This window comes from Cebidichthys violaceus, unplaced genomic scaffold (assembly GCF_023349555.1).
Source record: "Cebidichthys violaceus isolate CVI_PGR_0920_01 unplaced genomic scaffold, fCebVio1.0.p SCAF_16, whole genome shotgun sequence".
NCBI classification, from domain to species: Eukaryota; Metazoa; Chordata; class Actinopteri; order Perciformes; family Stichaeidae; genus Cebidichthys; species Cebidichthys violaceus.
The window spans coordinates 6,052,527-6,074,150 of NW_027176329.1; the positions used below are offsets into that span (position 1 = coordinate 6,052,527).

Consider the following 21,624-nt stretch of genomic DNA (forward strand, 5'->3'; position numbering starts at 1 on the left):
AGTCCGACGGCGCAACGTTACTACAGTTGCCGTGGTTACCGAGTAGGACGGCGAGCAGCGGAGCTCAAAACTAATCTTTAAACGAAACGCCCATTTCCTCTAAAACAGGAAGTGGTATTCCCGCAACAACAACGCATTGATTTCCCCCTACAACAATAAAAGAGGTGACGAACACTAATAATTACAGAAAGCGTCTCAGAAACTCACATTAGCGGCAAATAATCACCGTGTTTTTGAAGAAACACCGCGGCCAGCCATGCTGTCGGACGCAGGTCAGTGCTCGTAGCGCTCTGCTACGTATTGCTAAATGCTAAACGTGACAAGCAGACATTGTTAGGCTGGTGTAAAGAGCTTGCTAATGTGTCGCCACCTTTGCTGTATTTACTATCAATATAATCTCGTGTTTCATTCACTATGGTCAATTCGTAATTAGTTCTGTTCCTGTTATCCGTCAGAAAGAGCCCTTATCAGTCGTATTAAAGGCCCCATTTGACCTGAGCTGCATTGCATTGTCCACTGTTAAATATGTACATTGTTGCCACCAATGTTTTAGACTATTCTGGGAATGCCTCCGGGAATGCTCGGCGAGCCAGGAAGAGGAGCTCCGGGGAGTCCCCGGGGGACGGGCAGACCCTGCGCTCCTCTGGGAGGCAGATCAATGTGCGGGTGAAGCGCACCAACAACCCTCCACCTGGACAGGTAAACTGCAGCGAGCATGTTCAACCTTCTGCCTGTCTGCCAAACACAGCCGTGTCTCACTTGTTCCCCTTTTTTGTGCCAATTGTGTTTATGCCCGACCGATCTTGAGTTTTTGTGGCTCATAGTGATATTTGAGAGTGTAGGAAATCCAATACCAATATATAAGTCGATATATATGTATCTTTTTTTTCTTTAATCGACAGTATAGACATAGAGATAGAGTGACACAGTGTAAGGTCTGTCTGGATTCAACCCAGTGATGTTGTGTTTCACATGGTAAACGTCTCAGCCCTTTGGCCACAGTGTCATAAGAAAACACTTTTGATAAATAACGTTTTTAAAGGATTATGACCCAGATACCTACTAAGAACTCGAAAGAGTGTGAAGTTAAAATATAATCTTGTTTGGTGTCCTTTGGTCTTAGGTTTATGAACACACAACATGAACCATAATGCCTCCGGTTTGCACAACGTCTATATTACGTGTCACCCACCACCTCTTGGGGACACTGTTTGAAATATATTGTTATATTGTTGGCATATTTGTACTGCAATTTCATTTTAATTGTCAGCTGACTCATTTGCCAGTACCTATATACATTAGCGATGAGCTAAGATCGGCCGATATATCACTCTCTAATTTATATGCTGTCATTAGGGTCGCATCATCCAAAAATACATCTAGATTTTTCACTGCTTTATTGGAGCCTATAGTTACAGACCTCAGAACTCTTCTTCAGGTCATCAAATGCTGGATGGCTGTAAACTTTCTCCAAGTTGAAAGAAAGAACAAACCTAACTTGCTTCTGTGTTCCTTCTTGTTGTTTGCTGAACATATGCTTATTTGTTTTTGGTTCCTTTCCCTCTGGTCTCCTGTCTTTTGTCCAGTCTCTGTCAGTCCTCTACAGCATGTTGGGTCCACTGTGTTGTGTTTAAAGTAGGGATGTGCCGATCCAACTTTTTCTCTCCTGATACCAATTCCCATAGCGCACTGGTCCCCCCCCCCCCAAAGCCTTTTTAAAGTGCTCTATGAATAAAGTAGAGTGATGACTTTCTCCACACTCTCTTTCTAGAGCAAAAGAAAAGCCACAGACACAGAGGAGGAAGACGACCAGTCTGAGAAGAAGTACAGGAAGTGTGAAAAGGCTGGATGCTCCGCCACGTACCCAGTTTGTTTTGCAAGTGCATCTGACAGGTAGCATGTTTCTCCATATAATAGAAGTCAGATCTCAACTCAGTCGCTCCTTCTTTCATTTTTTAGACACAGACTGAATTCTTCTGTCTCTCCTCAGGTGTGCTAAAAACGGATACACGTCTCGCTGGTACCACCTGTCATGCGGTGAGCATTTTTGCAACGAATGTTTTGATCACTACTACAGAAGGTAATGTTGACAGAACAACTACTCGCATAACATCAATGAACAAAGTGACCATTAAACTGCCGTTGCATCGAGGCCATAACATTAACTTGTCGTCGTCCCCCCCCCCCCCCCCTCCTTTTGGCAGTCACAAAGATGGCTATGAGATCTTTGCTTTGTGGAAGAAGGTGTGGACTAGTAACGGGAAAAGTGAGCCCAGTCTTAAAGCTTTCATGGCAGATCAGCAGCTACCATTCTGGGTAAGCACAGGCGGACTCCCTGGTTCCTGTTAACCAGTTGAACCCGGTTATCCAAGTCGGTAAACACAGTGATGGTCATTGGGATGTGTTCCTTTCAGGTTCAATGTACTAAACTGGACTGTAGGAAGTGGCGTCAGCTGACCAAGGAGATCCAACTCACCGCTTCCCTCGCAGCCACGTACCGCTGTGGAATGAAGTTCAACAACATCAAGGTAAACAGGACATGGAAAAGAGAATCAACAGGCTACTCACCTGCGTCATTTCTTAAAAAATTATAATATTGTGTCTCTGCCTGCAGAGTGAGGGACCGGACCAGTGCTCCCAACCAGAGGACTTGGTAAGCTGCTGATCTGTGTTTTGTTTTCACAAAATCAAATGCAGCTTGTAATGAGTTTTTTTTCCCAAAAACCTACATCTAGTGCGCATGCACCACTGAACGATACAGCCTCTTTAACCCCATGTCGTGTCATTCTCACAGAGGGTGGCCGAGGTGTCTGACAGCTGGTGGCATTCCATGTTGATCTTGCCGCCGCTGTTCAAAGACAGTCCCGCCGGCCCGTTCCTCGCCGCCTACTACCCTGACTGCGTGGGGATGAGTCCGTCAGGCGCCGCCAGCAACCCGTCTCTGTCTGAGCTCAGGGCGGATCACTGCAGGGCCGTCCCACCGCAAAGTAAGTCTGCGGGTGTGAGAGGAAGAATGGAACGTTCCTGCTGGAAATTGGTTATCCTCCTATTTGGAGATATCAGTCTGAAGCACGTAGTAATGTGGTGTAGTAACTGATTGTTTTTCGCCTCAGTTCCAGGCCTGTGTCCGTACTTCCAGCCCTTCTACCAGCCCAATGAGTGTGGGAAGGCTCTGTGCATTCGGCCAGATATGATGGAGCTGGATGAGCTTTACGAGTTTCCAGAGTTTTCCCGCGATCCCACCATGTATTTGGCTTTGCGCAACCTCATTCTGGCCTCCTGGCACAAGAACTGCAAGGTACGCTGCAGACACCAGTGACTTATACGTTTTAACCTGTTTTAGGTTTGTAAATAGCTGGTTGTGGAGGAATATAGGACTCCACAGACAAACAGCTTCTCTGTTTTTTCTTAAAGGAGGTGCTGACTTCCCAGAAATGTGCCGTGCACATCATCGCCCGGGGGCTGGTGCGTGTGCGCTGCGTGCAGGAGATGGACCGGGTGCTCCATTTCATGACCAGGAAGGGCCTCATCAACACTGGCGTGCTGGCAGTGAAGCGGCCCTTGCTCCCTGAAAGACACTGCTCTGTGAGTGTCCTCATCCTTACAGCGCACATCTCACGTCAAAGCTTTCATTAATTTCGGTTAAGACTTAGAGTTACATTTATCATTGTTGCAGAGGAATGTTATCGTAATCGGCTCTGGGGCTTCAGGGCTGGCTGCTGCACGGCAGCTGCAAAACTTTGGCACTCAGGTAAGTGTGGTTACTTCTTCTCTGACCCCCCCGTCCCGTCCCGTCCGCTCATCACAGTGATGTTTGCACTCTTTGTTTTCATTGGTTTACAGGTGATGGTGCTCGAGGCGAGGGAGAGAATCGGAGGCCGCGTGTGGGACGATACGTCTCTGGGCGTCACCGTGGGCCGAGGAGCTCAAATCGTCAATGGCTGCGTAAACAACCCCATCGCCCTCATGTGTGAACAGGTAAGAGACGTCTAGGGGGGGGGGGAAGAATCTTCATATGTGCGCTCTGGGCTTTTTATTTGAGCTCTTCGCCCGTCTGTTGCAGATGGGCATCAAGATGCACAAGCTGGGGGAGCGGTGTGACCTCTTTCAGGAGGGGGGGCAGGTTACCGACCAGGCCATCGACAAGCGCATGGACTTCCACTTCAACGCCATCCTGGACGTGGTATCGGAATGGAGGAAGGACAAGTCACAGAGCCAGGACACGCCACTGAGAGGTGCTGGGGTGTTGTACCCGAACTCTCAGCAAAACGAGGAGTTTGGTCAGTGTTTAGAGATATTTCATGTATCGGTGTTTATCTCCACAGAAAAGGTCCAGGAGGTGAAAAAGAACTTCCTTCAGGAGTCTGGAATCCAGTTCAGTGAGCTGGAGGAGAAGGTGCTTCAGTTTCACCTCAGCAACCTGGAGTACGCCTGTGGAAGCACGTTAGACCAGGTGTGGAAAAGTCAGACACTAAAGGAATTCTGGATTTTTCCCTTTTTTATAATCGACTCAAGAGTCTGTTGTCATTACATTTTACAAAAGTCATGCTGGTTTACTGCTATGAATACATCCTACACGTCTGCCTGTAGAATCAGGGAACATTAATCAAAGAAGATAACAACATTGTAAGTGTTTGTGTGTTTGAGGTGGGGGAGTTATTTTCGTCAGGGAATTGCGATGAAAATGTTATTTGTAATTTGTTTGTTTGTAGGTATCGGCAAGATCTTGGGACCACAATGAATTCTTTGCCCAGTTCTCAGGAGACCACACGTTACTCACCAAGGGCTACTCCGCTTTGCTCCACAAACTGGCCGAGGGCCTTGACATCCGCACAAAGTGCCCGGTTTGTAATTCAATCTATTACAGTCGGCTGCTGCTTTTACCTTTATTACTCTATGTTGAATGCTACATAGATAAATCTCAATGTTAAAGGTCAGGTAGTGTGAATTATTATTGTTGTTATTTTCAAATCCAGGTTCAGGCCGTTGATTACTCAGGTGATGTCGTCAAAGTTACCGCCTCCAACGGGTCTCAGTGGACAGCACAGAAGGTAAGCACACGTTGATAAATGTTATAAAAAGTATATACTACGCATCATTTCAAGAAGTTATCCTAGAAAACGTATCATTTCAGAGAATGTTGCATGTGTTCAATGCTGATTAACACGGTGTAATGTTACTCTTTTAGGTTCTTGTTACTGTCCCATTGACTTTGCTCCAGAAGAACTTGATTCAGTTCCACCCAGCGCTTCCTGAAAGGAAACTGAAAGCAATCCACAGTCTGGGAGCCGGCATCATAGAGAAGGTAATAACTGTTTTAATGTGTATTTGTGACTTATGTTTGTAGATTAGCGCAGGCCACCAGGCCTACGCTAATTGGCCTGTTGGTGAATTTATTTTTACATTTAATTATAAGGCAAGAATAACAACAGTGGCCTGCTGATTTAGAAAAAGTTGCTTTCTTGTCGATTCTTAAAAATAATATTTAAAAACGTCTTCCAGATTGCTCTCCAGTTCCCGTACCGATTCTGGGACAACAAAATCCAAGGGGCAGACTACTTTGGTCACATTCCACCAGGTCCCGACAAGAGAGGCATGTTCAGTGTCTTCTATGACATGGAGCCACAGGTCAGCTTTTTCTCCTTTTTATCCACACTGCAAGACAATATCGCACCGCTCAGAACTCAGAAAAGTTATTTTATATTCTCTGTCAGATACCTGTTCTACCAGGGAAAATGTGTGTGTGTGTGTGTGTGTGTGTGTGTGTGTGTGTGTGTGTGTGTGTGTGTGTGTGTGTGTGTAGGGGAAGCAGGCTGTCCTCATGTCTGTTATCACTGGGGATGCTGTGCCTGCTGTCCGGGACATGGAGGACAAGGAGGTGGTGGACGAGTGCATGAAGGTGCTGCGTGAGCTTTTCAAAGAGCAGGTAATGCCGTCGCTTTTGATGTGCAACCTTGTCACATTCAGCTGTAGCGTGACCGACACACTGGACTGACATTTATTGATGCTTCTTCTTCTTATTTCATTCGGGGTAACTGATGAACAGTGAAAGTAACTGTTAGTTAAGCATGAAAAGACCCCTTTCAACCAGATAGTCCCATGAAATTCAATTCAGGGGCTAAATGTCACTTTCCACATTCATTGAGACCCTTGAAAAGTGAAGGCTTTTATAGACATGCAACACAAGGACATCATTTGTAAACCTCCACCTTCATAGTTGCTGGGCCATCAGCAGAGCGGAACAGCCATACAAAGGTACCGGCCTGGAACTGTAGTCCAGGAACTAAATTTAGACCCTCATTCCTTCAGTCGAAACGCATGTAAAGTCCCAGAGTTCCTAAATGAAATTCTAAAATTCACTGCATCTTTTCTCTCAAAAACCAAAATACACCTATTACCTTTTATAGTTCAGATTTACTTGTATTGTTTGTGGGGTTTTCTCATGACTGTTGTTAATTGCTGTCCATCATCCCCGATAGGACGTCCCAGAGCCGCTGCATTTCTTTGTCACACATTGGAGCAAAGACAAGTGGTCTCAGATGTCCTACAGCTTCGTGAAGACGGGGGGAAGTGGAGAGGCCTACGACATCCTCGCTGAAGACGTGCACGGAAAAGTGTTCTTTGCCGGAGAGGTGACGCTGATTTGACCTTTTTAAAAAATGAAAAAAATCAAATGTGTCTAGATATGGCAAATTATTTCAAGTGGTCATTTGAGATTTATTTGCTTTTGACATTATTGGTAAGTTTTGGAGCTTTCCCCCCCACTGCATTTCCCATATCAACAGGCCTTTTCACAGCAGGCTGATCAAGAAAAGCACAGGTGTTATAATAACATTAATGATGTGTCTTTATGAACCACGACTGTGACAGTGAACCAGCATGCACGATACCAGGAACCTGAGACCAAAGCAGCTAAATGGAAATCAGACATCATTAATGTTATTTACACCTGTGTTTTGTTGTAACATTACAGAATGAAATTGACACTAGTGAAACTAAAGTTTAAAATAGAGGTTTGACAAAATAATATGAACTCATGTTCCACATACAGTGCTAGCTTGTTCCCAAGCTTTCTAAAGAGGAGATAATGGTGAAAAATTTGATTTAAAAACCTAGTCAGTGGCCCTTGAGTGAAGATTAATTTGTCAAACTGAATTACTACTATTTTACATAAATTGTTGTTCTTTGTCACCAGGCCACCAACAGACATTTCCCTCAGACTGTGACGGGAGCCTACCTGAGTGGGGTCAGAGAGGCCAGCAAGATGGCTGCTATGTGAACTCTGTCGGTCCCCCAGCACTCTAAAACACCAGCATGGACACACGGGTCGCACTGAGCAACAGACCGCTGAACAACTCGGACTGCGTTAACACAAATTGCTCCACTTGAAATTATATTTCGCTGCACTGTGACGTGTGTGTGTGTGTGTGATCAGGTCAAGTAGGGCTTCCCAGGGCCTGCCATTTTTAACACAAGAGAAATGTTAAATTTGAGTTTAATGCGTGTACGTTGCACTTCTGTGATGGAAATGGTCAGAACATCATTTTGAGAGGTTAGGGTTGCATAAAACATTGGTAAACTCTTATCGTTTAATCATAAATTAAGTCAAAATTGAATCTCCGAGGACTACGTTTCTTGAGATATGATAATACTTTTTAAATGTTTTCTTTGAGAGTTAGCTACCAATGTTTTATACGGCTTTAATGAATTTGCATTATGTGAGATATATTAGATATACAGTAGGAGTACTTCTGTGATAGCACTTTTGATTTAAAAACGTTGTGAAAATAAACGAGTAGTTCATGTGTAGGAAAGGTTGGACAGTGAGTATGATCAGAGGATTGTCCCACTACTGTCTCAGGGATGTGATCAAGACAGCAACACCCAGCAGGAAATGATGGAAGAAAATAATGATTGCGAATGGGCAATTCTGGAAAAAAGGTTGGGGAAAAAAAATGAAATAATGCAACCAACTGAAGAATAACTTTATATAGCTCCTGAACAACGAGGTGTGATTAATGTTGACTAATGCCACTTTTCATCCAGGTCCTCATATCTGTCTGGATCTCTACATCTAGATGATCACTTCCTGTTTGTCCAGCATTACAGTGCTTGAGTATTTATCTTGTATGTGTGTAATAAACGGAGCTATCAACTGCCATACTGACCGCTTTCACTTGTGGATGAAGGTTTGGCTCCTCTAATTTTTTTATATAGATGTCAACCTATTCTGTAAAGTGCATGACTTTGAGTGGCTCGGAATATAAAACGCATCGAAGTGAACTTGACACTCCTGAAAACTTTGTAACGTTACTTTTGTTAAATACAAATGCAGCTACTAAACTGTAATGCTAATTGCCCGAATGTGTTGAGTCAGCAGCAATTTTCACAGTAGAAAACACTTTTAAAAAATGGATGACGGAGGTCTCAGATTAACAAAAAAATTCACACGTTAAAATCTGAGAGGCATTTATTTCAAATTCCTGACAGTGAGATTGTTTTGTCAACTGCTGTTTTCAAGGTAAAAATGAACTTAAAAAGAAAATGTTAAATGCCGTTGATGGAAAGAAGGACCTTGACTTCCTTCATACATTTACTTAAACCAGCGGTGGAAGTACAGTGGCTTGAATTTTGTATTTTAGAGAGAGGAAAACATTACAAAGAATACTTGAAATGGCTTGAATGAAGAAATACTTGGTATATGTACAGAAGACCCTTTCTGTTGCTAAATGCTCAGAAGTTGTGGATGACGATGGACTCCCTGTGCTGCGGGCAGACGACCTCGTCAATGTAGAGAGAGTTGGCCTTCATCTCGATGCTTTCCTGCAGCTCCAGCTGGCAGCGAACCAGAGCCCTCTGCTCCTCGTCTGACTGGGCCGCTGCCTCGTGCAGCCTGAGTGAGCAGAGATAAAGAGACCTGTCCTAAACGGATGCATCTCTAAACATCAGCCAACACGGGGAGGAAACTATCATAAGTGGAACACAAGTTTTGTTTTTGCAATCAGTCATGACATCTAGGAAATCCACCTGGTGGTGGTATACATTCTGTGGATTTCAAAATTACTTTTTCTCCTGCTACTCCTTAATATACTGTCATACATGCTTTCTTACAAACTTGAATTGTTTATTTCTATATGTTTTTGTGTTATAGCCTTTCTAAACTAGCAGATGTAATGGCTGTGTCCACACTGGCGTCATTAAACCTCTTGAAAACATGTCTTGCTTTGTCTTGTCCCTCTACATCAGAGGCGATTGTGTGCTGGCCTTACGTGTTGATGTGAGCGGTGAGCTGCTGGACCTCGGCGAGGAGGTGGGACTGTGCCGCATCATGGCACTGCTCTTTGCCGGGCCTCTGGCGGCGCAAAGCCAGCCGGGCCTGGACCAGACTCAGACCCCGCTCGCTCTCTGCGATGGCCACTCGCAGATCCTCCCCGATCCTCTGCTGGCTGTCAAACTCAGACAAAATCTAGAGGGGATGGCGGCGTCCCGCCAGGGTCAACCAGTGTTTACAAAACTTAATTTCACATTATTACTCAACGAAAGGAAAATAACTAGCCAATAATATCCTTATATAATAAATGTTAGTTAAAACGCAATGCTGACATGATAAATGAAACTAAATCTTCTCTCTCTCACTTTTCTCATAACATCGTCCATCAGCCGGACTGTATTTACTCACTCCCTCTCAAATATACACCATACACTCATCTGCCCTACCTTGGCCAGCTGATCCTCCATCTGGCTCTTGGCAGACTTGGTCTCCAAGACGCTCAGCTGGAGGACTGCCGCTGTGGCCTGGACCTGCCTCTGCATGTCGGCGGCCGTCTGCTCCAGGAGAGACTCCACCAGGGGCCGCAGAGACAGAGAGTTGGCCAGCTGCTGCTCCGCTTTGGCCATGTTGATGTCCGAGATGCTCTGCCACTGGTTTGATGTCACTGCCAAGCTGAGAGAGAGAAAGAGAGAGAGAGAGGGGGAGACCTGGAACTAACAAAACGTCCTTTTTCTTCCCAGATCTGCGGGTCAGAATTTCAAATCGTCATGGTTCACCTCGGCGGAACAAGTTCATTGTTTTTGGACCTCTGCAGGTTGTTGATGGAATGATGGGTCATCAAGGCACAGGAGTTGTCAATGCACTGAGCCTCGAATTTCTCCTTCAGATCCTTCTCCAGCTGGTACTTGGCAGATCGGTTCAGTCTGGAACACAAAAAGACGTGTTTTGTCTTGCTTTTACTGGCAACTTTATATACTGATTTGATATTATTCTCAGGTTTTAAGTCACTAAAATCACTTTAAAAGTTAGAAAATCCAAACGGTCAGCATTCTTTTGAGATCTCCTTCATAGATCATAGCTAGTCCATCTTTCTTACCTTATCTGCTCAGTGATCTGCTCCGCTACACTCTGCAGAAGGGAAGCCACTCCCTCAATGACCTTCGTCTCCTTCAGCAGCTCTTTCTCCACCTTGTCATGGAGCCTCTCAGAGAGGAGACATTTCCTTCTGCAGGACGCAGAACAAAAATGTCTCTCACACTCATAATGCAGCTGCAAGTTGTTGTTTGTATATGTAGACTAAGGCTTTATAGTAGAAGAAAGTGGTGCGGAAAGGTGGACTTCACCATACTAAAAGCTGCCAAATCTAAAATAAAAACATTATAGATTTTTCTTCCGATTGTTCGAGATCCTCACCTCTCCTCCAGACAGACCATGGTGACTTTCAGAGGCTCTTTGCAGGCCTTCAGGGCATTTGCCACTCTGCTCTGCAACACTATGAGGACATCAATTTCCACAATAATCTCCTCCAACTTCAGCTCCAAACCCTTCTTCACAAACTGGATGTCTCCGAGCCGCTGATCTGAACAGCAGGAGAAGAAACCCTACAGGTCACCTATGTGGTCTTTGCAACATCATCCTTTCAGTGCTCAACACATCTGTATTCCCCCACTAACCTAGTCGCTTGCTGTCATCATTTGGCATGCGTTTGCATGCTTTGTCAGTTTCCAGCATTAGCCTCCTGCATTCTGCTCTGAAGAGCTCCGAGCGGTTCCGCATAAACTCAAAATTCACCAGATTGGGTCCAGCACCCTGCTGGGGACTGTGGTCCGGGACAGACATTACTCTCCACTGGGGGTCACTGTCAGTATGGGCTGGTAGGAAGAACACAAATGAAGAAATGGTTAGAAATGTGGCTGCCTCATGGTGAAAGAGACCTGAAAACACATCAGAACCAGAGAGAAATGATACAAAACAGGTTTAACTGGACACCCACAGATCATTTCTGTTAGAAATAACAGAAATGAATAGGAGCACTAGAAAGTGTGGATTTATTTAAGACTAAGGTAGTGCAACTACTTGAAGATTCCATTAACATAGCTGCTGTATTGTAAACAAAATACAAATATATTGCAATTATTGTCTATAATGTTTAAGCTCTGATTTCTGAGAGATCTAACGTTAATTGGTTACAGGTGTTTCAGGTGCATTCTGGGTGCAGGTGACAGTTGGGATTGAGAGTGGTATTCCAATAAAGCTTTTAACTGTAGATTATATATAATTATTGCTTTTTATTATGATGAATTATTGAGTTAAATATGTAAACTGTTCATTCTGTGGGTGAAGGGGCTACCTTTCATTGTCCAACCCTGTGTTGTAAAATGTCAACGATGCTAAGCTAAATGAACTTCGTAAGCTTGTAGTGTTGTCTAGTTATGGAGCAAAGATATGTTTTTACTGTCAGGCTACACGAGTTTACCTAAACTTTGCTTATAACAAAGAGCTGAAAATCGAACACTGAAACATTTCTCACGTTTTCAAAGAAACAATGCAACATACCTCGTTACTTGTGGATGAAAAACAGACAAACGTCTCAATCAGCATCGACGTCGTTTACCTCGGAAATGTAAATTACAACGAAACAAATGGTTACTGTGGCAACGGATGACAAACGTCATGGCGGACAGTCGTTTGTCTGTTTTGGTGACATCTAGTGGAAGAAGTATTCAGATAGAACCAAATACTCTGCTGCAAGGACACGTGCATACTAACCACTACTCATCAACAAAGGAAAAAAGTGACATTTCATTTAATGTTAATTGGTAATTACAGGAGGCTATGGAGCCCCCAAAGTGATTTAAAATATTTGATTTAATATTTAATGAATATAATCTTTAACAAACACCATCTTAAAGCACTTTATAGTGAATTAAAAAACACTGAGTCTGGCTGATTACAGCTCTGGGTGGAGCTGGTAAGAATTACATGAGATAACCATTTTCTTGGGACCTATAAATAGTAATAATAATAATAATAAAATGTGGTATTTGCCACCCTAACAATCTTGAAACACATCTAATAAGCCAAATATAATTACAAACATCTTTGCATGCAAGTGTAGAGTGACTTAAGATTTCATATGGCAGAGGAAAATGCAAAAACGTCCTAAAAGAAAAAAAATTAGCTCTAATATATAAAATCTTTTTTCCATAGTCCCTCCTTGTTGGATTTAAAAGCAAATATCTGACATAAAAATGATATTTAAAGCATAATAAGCTGGATAAAACAAATTCTTGGCAGCAAATGGCAACATCAGGAAATCAGCTTTGTAATTAACAACTCATACGCACTTTTATTTTCCATAATTCAAAACCTAATAGTCACTACATGGCCTTTTGCAGAGGGACAGATACTGGTGAGACTTGCATGGTAGCACCAGAGGGAAATTACCACCGAATACTTCAGGTAAGACCCAGGGAAGGGGGAGACGGTCAGTCTCAGACGCAACTAAAATGTCGATAAGAGGGGTGTCAGTCAGGCACTTCCCACATCTCAAAATAAGGCATCCAGAAGAAGAGAATGATGGAGACATAGCAACAGAAATAAGCAGCATCAGAAGCAGCCTCCACTTCCCTTTGAATGAAAGCTCAGATGTTCTTTCTATTGTCCTGGGTTGTTCAATCAATCAGGATTCGGAATAAATTGGGAGACGCGTGACACATTAAAACCAAACACACAATCTCTCCATAAATATCCACGGTGTTTGAAGAAACTCTACACTTCACACCTGACATCTGTCGCAGGTGTGCTGCAGAGCTTCAAATATATTCACTGGCTGATAGTTAACCCCAGGAATCTTAGTTATGAACTGAGGAGAGAGATCTTTACTTTACTTACCCACTTCCCTTTTGCTGAGCCTAAAAAACAATCTCTATCGGTGTCTGTACAGAGTGAACACACAGGCCTCACATATCAGCTCTCCCTTCATTAAATACATGTAACATTAACGCATGGCTTAATTAACTACAGTACAGTGATCATTACTTATGGCATATTTCAACAGGGCCCTTTCACGTTGATTTTACTCAAACCATGTGTCGGCCAAAACCAATGTGCCATCTACACCAGGATGTGGGAGGCACCAGTGATTAGACATTTTCCCTCCTGCTCTGTGCTACATGGTGGATATGACGTGGAGGGCGGAGCCGGGCTCAGTGGAGTCTCAGCGGGCGGAGGCGGGAGCTGCTGTCAGTACTGGAAGGAGATGACGGAGTTCACTTTGTACACGTGGTACGATCGGTTCCAGAAGACCCGCGTGAAGTAGTTTGTGTAGGGCGAGTAGTTCATCTTTATCTCGTGGCAGAATCTCCCGTGCTTGGAGAAAGAGTAAATCTCTCCTTTGTCATAAACCACCTGAATGAAACCAAAGGATATGAGACATTAATGAGAATATTAACAATTGTATAACAATTTTGTAAAAACACATACTTTCCAAGAAACAGGCCTGTCAGACCTATTGACTGCCAGAAGTCAGTACACGACCCCCAATAAAATGACATCGTGCCGTTATCACTTTGGTTTTTGTACGCATTAAAGAAACAAGATGCGAAGCGTAACTAAATTGTTGGACAGAGCCAGGCTTTCCTTATGCTAAGCTAAGCTAACTGGCCGACAGTGGTAGCTTTATATTTACCGCAGACATGAAAATGGAATCAATTCTTTCATCTAACTCCCAGCAAATAAGCAGACTGTTGCAAGGGCTGTATCTTATCTGCCACCGTGGTTTTATTTCTACTGTATGTAATGAGATAGAGGAACAGAATTAGCCCTTTGCTTCTGTGAATGAAAACCTCATGATTTTTTTTTACAGTTTTATAGTGATGGAGTCCCTGAACACATGGTCCGACAGAAAATCATTCAAAACCTACTTTGATAAACTTCAAAATCTTGATTTTCAACAACATGCACCATTTAAACATTAAATGGTTACTAGACGTACAGATACAGGTGCAGCTTGTGCTAGAAGAGTGTTGACTCACGTGTCCATTGGCGATGTCCAGCAGGTCTTTGATCCTACAGCCTTTATTCAAGCTGAGCTCGTTACAAATGGACTCCTCGATGATCACGTAGTTTGCCTTCTGAGCAGTCAGAATCTTGTAGACGTCCTCTGCAGATCTCATTGAATACACCTGGTAAGTCTACAAGGAGATGAAAAAAGGATATTAATATATATATATTAATATATATATATATATATGTAAGCTAGTTCAACTAATCTGAAACTCTAAATATGTTTTTTTTTTTTATGTGTTACGGCCATTTTGATGCCTTAATTAGAGACCCAGCAGTGTAGAGATGACAGACAATTATAACTTAAACTATCACATTACTACAACACATTTTGGAGGAACATTACAATGGATTCAATCTGTTCCATGAATCACCTCTTTATAACCCATGGACCTGAGATATCTACCTTTGCTTAAAACTGACCGTACTGTCCTAAGTTGTTTTTCAATTATTTTCCAGCACCAGGAGGCGTCTCCTTTGTTTTTCCTTAAGAAAATAAATCTTTCCTCTCACTCACGTCTTCAGTCCTCCTCAGCAGGTTGATGTCTGAGTAAAGCGGTAAACTGGTCACAGCTGAACCTGAACACAACTTCACCGTTCCCAACAGCTGAGGGCTTCCTGCAAAGACCGCCGCCACCGGAGCCTGTGACCTGGAGGGCCGGGAGAACACGTGAGGTGCCACAATGAAGACTTTAACAGATATCTGTGAAACTACAGAAAGATCAGGTGACCCACTTGATCCAGCTGATCAGCTCGACTGTATCGGGATCGTAAAACTCCTGCACGTCTGACAACTCTGCTAAGACGCGAGGGCAGTACTGCAGGGCAGAAGAAAAGATGTTATGTGTCTGTAAATGTCCAACATGAAGAGCTTCACAAGACAAAGAGCTGAAATATCTCACCTCTCTCCATAAACTGAAACCAATGATAGTAGGAACCGCTGTGCTCAGGATCATAGACTGGAGAGAAAAAAGACAATTAACACCTTAAAGTCCAAGTAAAACAGAAGTAAGAGCGTCTTCAGCTTCTGTACTGTTTTACAGAAGAGAAAAGATAAACATTCTCTGATACTGACGCAACATATATTTGACACAAGACATAAGCAGACAATTAACACAGGATTGAAACTGGGAACATTTATTTTTCATTTCACTGGGTCTTTTAGCAAGAACCTGGATGATTCGGCATTCATAATAAGTGATGGGATTAGGCTCTTCTGCAACTGTATCTAATAATAATTTAATTCCCTTTTGAGTGAATTTAACGGGAGAAAATGCATTTACTTTTTTCATTTAAAGAGCACGTTTGCTGTGAAAAGTGAACCTGAGGCCACTCACCAGTACTACCGGGTGGATGGACTTCAGTTTGAGCCACTTAAACACAGTCATCCAGAGGTCTGGAGAACACACGCCGAACGCTGTAAACATGCAGACGTACGGGGTCCATAAATACTTCATCCTGTGGGGAAAAAAGAACAGTCGACGTCTAGTTGTGCCAAAACTGAGCAGAAACAAACAATTCAGCAATGCTTCATAGAGATACATATTGAAAATCCAAATTCTAAAAGGCATGTTTACGCTGATGAACGTACCCGTCAAACAGCAGGGCCAGGCCCCCGAATAGCAACGTGTGAAAAACATGATAGATGACCTCAGGCTGCTCCCCTATTCGCCCGTCTTCAAGTTTGAGGTTGGTTTTCATTGGCTGGCCACTGAATCAGAGTAAGAATGCTTTCAGCATCATTTACATCAAGAACCATGATAGAAGCCCTTCACAGCAAAACTTCAGAACTTCAAGCTGTGATCACCAGCTCTGTCTAATATAACCTGAAAAAGACACCAAGGAGTAATGTCATGTGCATAGACTGTATATAATCTTGGCTTTTAGGAACCAGTGAACAGAAGTGACCATATTTGGACTGCGGAGGAGTGATGTAGTGACGCTGTATACAGCTCTGGTAACGACCTGTCAATCACTGTGTAGCCCCGCCCTGAAGCATCCTCTGCTTTATGGTCTGTTTGACTCTAAATGGAGCGTAATCTAATAAATGAACATCATGCTGTGTTGAAGAAGACTTGAAACTAGAGATTGAGACCATAAACTCATGTTTACAATGTTTACTGAGGGAATACATCAAGAGAGTCTCATAGACTTCTAAACAACCAGAGGAGTCGCCCCCTGATGGCCAGCAGAGAGAATGCGTGTTTAAGGCACTTCTGCATTGGCTCCGCTCTTCAGAACCGGAGGTTGCCACCTGGTTATGCATTGCGTTTGGTCTCTAACCTGAGTCTTCTGTAAATGGTCTGCAGGGTGGACAGCAGACACACAGTGAGCACCAGCAAGTAGAAGGGAAGCACTGAGGCCTGCGTCAGTCGTAGAAATAAGTCCTGACCGGGTGTCTGGAAACTCTCTTGGCACAAGAGGAAGTTGGTGATAAAGTCACTGCCATAAAAGGAAAAAAAACATTGAGATTAGATTACAGTAGAGTAGATTATACGGACATACTGACTAATATGGATGCTGTTTGAAAACACAGCAGGTAATACACCATGCCACCACTGTGCAGTAGCCTGCTTTGTGAAAGCTAACTTTTAACACAGCTGTGACTCACGTTGTCGTGTTGAGCCCAAATTTTACTTCAAGGTATTTCAGAATGAAGTCACTCTCACTTACAGGTATAAGTTTCTGTGAATGAAAAACAGGGGTGATTAACCAACAGTTATAATAGAACACATAACTAATGGAGACAGCTGATCCATGATCTTGTGCTTGATTATACCTTGACCAGATAACTGAAGGTGATCCCTGTGGTGAAGACTAGGTAGAAGTGGAGGAAGAGCTTCATGACTCTGGCCACAAGAGGTCCCATCTTCATCTTTTGCTGCATTAGAAATACAGGAAACAGCAACAGATGGGGTTATTCTATTCTCAAATTGTCACATTAAAGCAGGTGCAACAAGGAAATGTTACATTTGTTTCCCTGTATAATCTAGTTTAAATGATGAATCAGTTATCACTGATGAATATCTGTTAACCAATGACTTAAAAAATCGTGTAAGCAGTGAAGCTCACTCATCTTGGATTCTAAGTTCAAACAAACGCCTGTGATGTGGGATTCCACTGAGCTCTGACGTGAGGGAGCAGCTAACTCTACCTGGAAGTACCTCGCGAGCACCGAGCCAATCAGGAGGCTGAGCAGAGGCGAGCTGAGCAGGGCCGGGTTCTGAAACTGGAACAAGTAGGCCAGGAACAGAGCGCCGAGGTAAGCTTTGTGAATGTCGGCCATCTTAACATCCCAGAGGGAATGATGATGGAGAGAAAGAGAGACGGCATGAGAGAAGAGGGGGGGAAAGTAGGATCTCAAGATATTGAACATACAGGTATATTTCACAGTTACATTTGGGAACACAAGAATATTTAAGCTCATTGTAACTAAAAAAAACAACAGTATTTTGTTCTTTTTCCACATTTATAAATAACTGGCTAAATGTTACTTCATGCTTAGAATATATAAACAATAAATGCATCAATCAAAAGCTTGAACAAATAAATAGCTTTTAAATATATAGAGCAAAAAAGAGCCTAAATGCTTTTCCAGTAAACCAAAAACAGCTGACTTCATTCATTAGTTCAGGGTTAAAGGAGTAGTTCGACATTTTGGGAAACTGTTAGCCCGACACGGGCTGCAGGTAACACAATTGAGCACCTCTAAAGTTCAGTAATTAACACATTATCGCTCCGTTGTTTCCTCACACAAAAAGCAGAGTGTAAAAAATGACTACGTGTGGTTTCATGTGCAACTCTATTTTTCTAGATTAGGTGCGATGACGTCCTCACCTTACGCGGTGAAACCAGGTCAAAAGAGTCCAGGAAGAAAAGACAGAGGCCTTGGATGAAGAGCACGTAGTGGCTGTGCTCCCAGACCAGGAGGAAGATGAAGGTGGTGGCACTCAGGGTGAGGTAGCAACACATCTACGGAGGAACACAGTTCATCAGTGCGTGTAAACGCTAACTTGGAAACAGTGGAGGGTTATTTATAAAACTTGTTTCGTGAGAGGCTCACCTCGGTGGCAGAGCTGATGTTATTACTCAGGAATCCAGTCAAAGCTGCAACCTGGCAAGAGAAGTAAGGCAGAGCCCAGTTTTCCCGCAGAGGAATAGCGTAGTCCACTTTGGTTGTATCCGGTCTGAGGAAGAAATGACATGAGTAGAGTGGACAAGTCTCCATAAAACTGAAAGAAAACAAGTATTATTATGGTTCACCGCTTAAATTTGTATTTGTCTTAACAGTGGCGAGTGTCGCATTTTTAAGTCTGTTCTGTGACCAGAAGGTAGGAGCAACAGGGAGGAAAATGGACAGAAAGGATGACATGATAAAGTCCACAAGAGGAGGGCAACTTTACCGCGCTGACTGACTTTGACGGCAGGATTCCTCTCACCTGTTGATCACATACCAGGACACGGTCAACAGGCCGGCCACCCAGGTGCCGCTCATCACCCAGCTACACACGAACAGGGCGGTGACATAGATGGCCTGCAGTCCGAAAACCGCTCCGACGTAGAAGTAGATCGGCTCCACGAAATCCTGAAGGGAGAGACAGAAACAGAAAGCTTTCACCACAGACGAGGCCAAAATCACATGAGCAAGAAGATGAAAAAGCTATGTGTACGGTGTGCTTTAAATGGCTGTATTGTCAATGCCAGAAATCGTGTGCCTAATGACTGTGTGATTATTAGGTGACCAGCCCTCTACACGGCAGGAGATGAGACTCTTTAACTACATGGTGTGATAGCTGTTTTCTGCACTTGCAGTATTAATTTGGGGCTTTCACAGTGAGATTTGGTATCTGGTAAAATGACCATATTTGTGTTGCCATGCAGCTCCCTTTCTTCTGTCACTGAGTAGACTGAGAAGAACAAATACAAACCAGCAAGACGACTTAGGAGGCATTTTACATGATAAACCACTGAATCTGACAAAAGATACATATGCAAACTTCAAAAGTGAAAATGTAACTGACGTTGGCAGTACCACAGTATAAACTGATGCAAAGCAGCTAAAAGGTCAACTGTTTTCTGCCTCACTATGCAAAAAACCTCTGGCTGAAAGGCCTTCGGGCCTATGACAGGAATTATGTTTCTACTTCCTACTGTCTACCAGTGTTTATCTGCTTTGATACAGGGCATTGTACTGGTTTAGCACCTTTGTTCTAGGAAAAAAAAAATACTCATGCACGCTTCCATTGTATGTATTATCTGATAAAAATACGACATAAATATGTTGTAACATGGTCAAAACCGACAATGGCTTTATTAAATGTAATTTAAAGGAGCTATATATGACATTCAGAACATTAATATACTGTAGCTGCAAACAGTAATTTTCTATGTAAAGATATAGTGGAGTAATGGCATCCTGAGCAGAAACAAAGATTACTGTCGGCCCTCCTCTTTCTTCCCCTCCCTCCACTCGTGTCCCACTGGCTAATCCCCGCCACGCCTAAATTTAGTTTATAGCCTCTTTAATTTAAATCAGATGCTCACCTGGCTGTCTGTGACTCTGTATATGAAGCTTGTGATGAGCTCTGGATACAGTGACAATCGCTCCACTGCGTTGATGGTCTGACCCGAGACGGTCCTGTTATCTAACATCAGCTCATAAAACCCTGGGAAACCCAAACCACATAAGCACAGAATTGATTGACAAGGATAGAGTGATATTATTAGCCTATTAGTCAAGTTAGTGTTTGTTTCGAAGTTGTATTTAGTTAAACATTTTCTTTCCTTAATAAGAAGCTCAAAGGACACTCGTACCTCTCTCAAAGGATGGTGCTGTCAGCATGTGCTTGTAGTAGTAATAGTAGAGCCCGCTGCCTCCTTGGAAGGTGATTTCTCGCTCAACCTCCTGAGAGACACGTAAAAGAATTTTAGAATTCATATTGATATGTTTATGGCAGCCACGTGTCAGCAAACCCGGTGTCACCCACCTGTCTGATGGAAAACCAGAACTTCCTGTCATGATACAAAGACATATAAGTGGCATAAAGTACGCCACAGGCAACTGCTGCCAGGCATCCGAAGAACAGCCTCGCGAGGCGCTGCAGTAAACCTGCTGAGGAGCAGAAATATGACAATGAACATCACATCACAACAATACTTTAGTATGTTATAATGATAGGTGTGTTAAGACACATTTGGTCTGTATTTAAAAAGGAAAAATCGTGATTATCCTGCCACACCATGCATTCATCGCTGCTCCTTTCTGATTGAATGAAGTGTCTTTTATGACACCTTTGACAGTTGACATTGAGCAGTGCTTGAAGTGTATAGAGAGCGTAGATCAGTGTAGCGGACATGGACTTACATGCAGAAGAGCACGTGGATCTTTTGACAGAGGACTCGGGTCTGTTTGATTCGTCCTGTTTCTGCTGAGCATCCTCTTCTTTCACTTCACCTTCATCTTTCTGCTGCTCGTCATCTCCATCTCCACCGACGGACGCGCTCCCATCATCCCCTGCGTTCAGCGGCTCTCTAGCCTCTGGGCAGGTGTAAACAGAGACAATGGTTTAACTTTACGCTTTGTGACAGCATATTACAGGTCAGACGTGTTCCTGTGGGCAAATTAACTGGTGGTAATGAATGTTTTCTTGCACAGTAAGCTACCTTGTTTGGTTAGCAAACCGCTAAATTAGCTTAACTTACGTGTAGTCTCCAACTCGAGCTCATTTTGGCGCTCGTCCTCTTCTTTTTCTCCCTCCGAAGAGTCCGTTTTTCGACATCGTAACTCGGTCATGACGAGATTAAATTAGAGTCGTCGTCTGATGTGTGGAGACAGCAGCATGCTAGCTAACAAGCGGCTAGCTCTCGACCCAATACTCCGCTTTGAGGTGGACTAGGCAGGTGACAAGCCGAGCTATTCGCTTTCCTCTTCCAGCGCAACTTCTCTTGTTTGAAGTTGTAAACTAGAGGTTGAAGTTTCGGTGTTTGCGGTGTTCACTGTGTGCAGCGCTACAGCTGCTGGGATGTGTCATAGCGGAAGTTCCGGGATGCGGATACAGAAAGCAACGAAGAAGAGAGAAGACCAAACTTCACTGCAGAAGAAAAACAGAAGAAAACTGTCAAATTTAAAATGTTCCTGTGTTTTATGTGAATTAAGGAATTGTTTTGAAAATTATTATTAATTTAGCTTAATGAGGAAGAAAATATATAAGTAAATACTTGTAAATGTAACCTCTTTGGGGAAAACAATCTAATTGGCCCCTAAAAGGTTGTGACGGACATAATTA

At 43.2% G+C, this 21,624-nt stretch overlaps 3 protein-coding genes across 4 annotated transcripts; 1 reads left to right on the forward strand and 2 right to left on the reverse strand.

Annotated features, from left to right (window-relative positions):
* The first annotated feature begins 117 nt into the window (after positions 1-117).
* LOC137872607 (lysine-specific histone demethylase 2) lies at positions 118-8,161 on the forward strand. Its single transcript, XM_068710913.1, has 21 exons — positions 118-272; positions 554-699; positions 1,772-1,893; positions 1,991-2,080; positions 2,205-2,316; positions 2,415-2,528; positions 2,615-2,653; positions 2,795-2,987; positions 3,114-3,298; positions 3,415-3,585; positions 3,677-3,751; positions 3,844-3,978; positions 4,064-4,235; positions 4,326-4,453; positions 4,713-4,844; positions 4,977-5,051; positions 5,189-5,305; positions 5,503-5,628; positions 5,804-5,926; positions 6,480-6,632; positions 7,196-8,161. The coding sequence occupies exons 1-21, from the start codon at positions 257-259 to the stop codon at positions 7,277-7,279; spliced, it is 2,508 nt and encodes an 835-aa protein (XP_068567014.1). The 5' UTR covers positions 118-256; the 3' UTR covers positions 7,280-8,161.
* Positions 8,162-8,482: 321 nt separating this feature from the next.
* tekt1 (tektin 1) lies at positions 8,483-11,959 on the reverse strand. The gene is made up of 8 exons (XM_068710561.1): positions 11,828-11,959; positions 10,945-11,142; positions 10,685-10,850; positions 10,368-10,496; positions 10,048-10,194; positions 9,718-9,943; positions 9,270-9,466; positions 8,483-8,893 (listed from the first exon to the last, which is right to left on the reverse strand). Exons 2-8 carry the CDS (start codon positions 11,108-11,110, stop codon positions 8,734-8,736), a joined length of 1,191 nt encoding a protein of 396 aa, XP_068566662.1. The 5' UTR covers positions 11,111-11,142; positions 11,828-11,959; the 3' UTR covers positions 8,483-8,733.
* Positions 11,960-12,147: 188 nt separating this feature from the next.
* Positions 12,148-21,361, reverse strand: LOC137872608 (probable C-mannosyltransferase DPY19L4). Of its 2 annotated transcripts, none has more exons than XM_068710915.1 (19): positions 21,041-21,361; positions 20,703-20,876; positions 20,326-20,447; positions 20,153-20,243; positions 19,883-20,004; positions 18,778-18,923; positions 18,402-18,525; positions 18,176-18,310; positions 17,493-17,624; positions 17,118-17,219; positions 16,950-17,023; positions 16,622-16,780; positions 15,930-16,049; positions 15,676-15,796; positions 15,241-15,297; positions 15,074-15,156; positions 14,856-14,988; positions 14,308-14,466; positions 12,148-13,681 (listed from the first exon to the last, which is right to left on the reverse strand). In XM_068710915.1, exons 1-19 carry the CDS (start codon positions 21,129-21,131, stop codon positions 13,517-13,519), a joined length of 2,310 nt encoding a protein of 769 aa, XP_068567016.1. In that variant the 5' UTR covers positions 21,132-21,361; the 3' UTR covers positions 12,148-13,516. The 2 variants fall into 2 exon arrangements, with proteins under 2 accessions (XP_068567016.1, XP_068567015.1); XM_068710914.1 differs by having other exon boundaries at positions 12,149-13,681; positions 20,326-20,450.
* Positions 21,362-21,624: the final 263 nt, after the last annotated feature.

Coding starts and splice junctions, on each gene's coding strand:
- tekt1 (XM_068710561.1), bottom strand. CDS start 11,110: ATGTCTGTCCCGGACCACAGTCCCCAGCAGGGTGCTGGACCCAATCTG. Junction 9,944..10,047: donor AATGAACTTGTTCCGCCGAG/GTGAACCATGAC, acceptor TCTCTCTCTCAG/CTTGGCAGTGACATCAAACC. Junction 8,894..9,269: donor CTCACCGCTCACATCAACAC/GTAAGGCCAGCA, acceptor CTGCTCACTCAG/GCTGCACGAGGCAGCGGCCC.
- LOC137872607 (XM_068710913.1), top strand. Junction 700..1,771: donor ACAACCCTCCACCTGGACAG/GTAAACTGCAGC, acceptor CTCTCTTTCTAG/AGCAAAAGAAAAGCCACAGA. Junction 3,299..3,414: donor CCTGGCACAAGAACTGCAAG/GTACGCTGCAGA, acceptor TTTTTCTTAAAG/GAGGTGCTGACTTCCCAGAA.
- LOC137872608 (XM_068710914.1), bottom strand. CDS start 21,131: ATGACCGAGTTACGATGTCGAAAAACGGACTCTTCGGAGGGAGAAAAA. Junction 16,050..16,621: donor ACCATTTACAGAAGACTCAG/GTTAGAGACCAA, acceptor ACTCTGATTCAG/TGGCCAGCCAATGAAAACCA. Junction 13,682..14,307: donor TGGACATCGCCAATGGACAC/GTGAGTCAACAC, acceptor GGTTTCATTCAG/GTGGTTTATGACAAAGGAGA.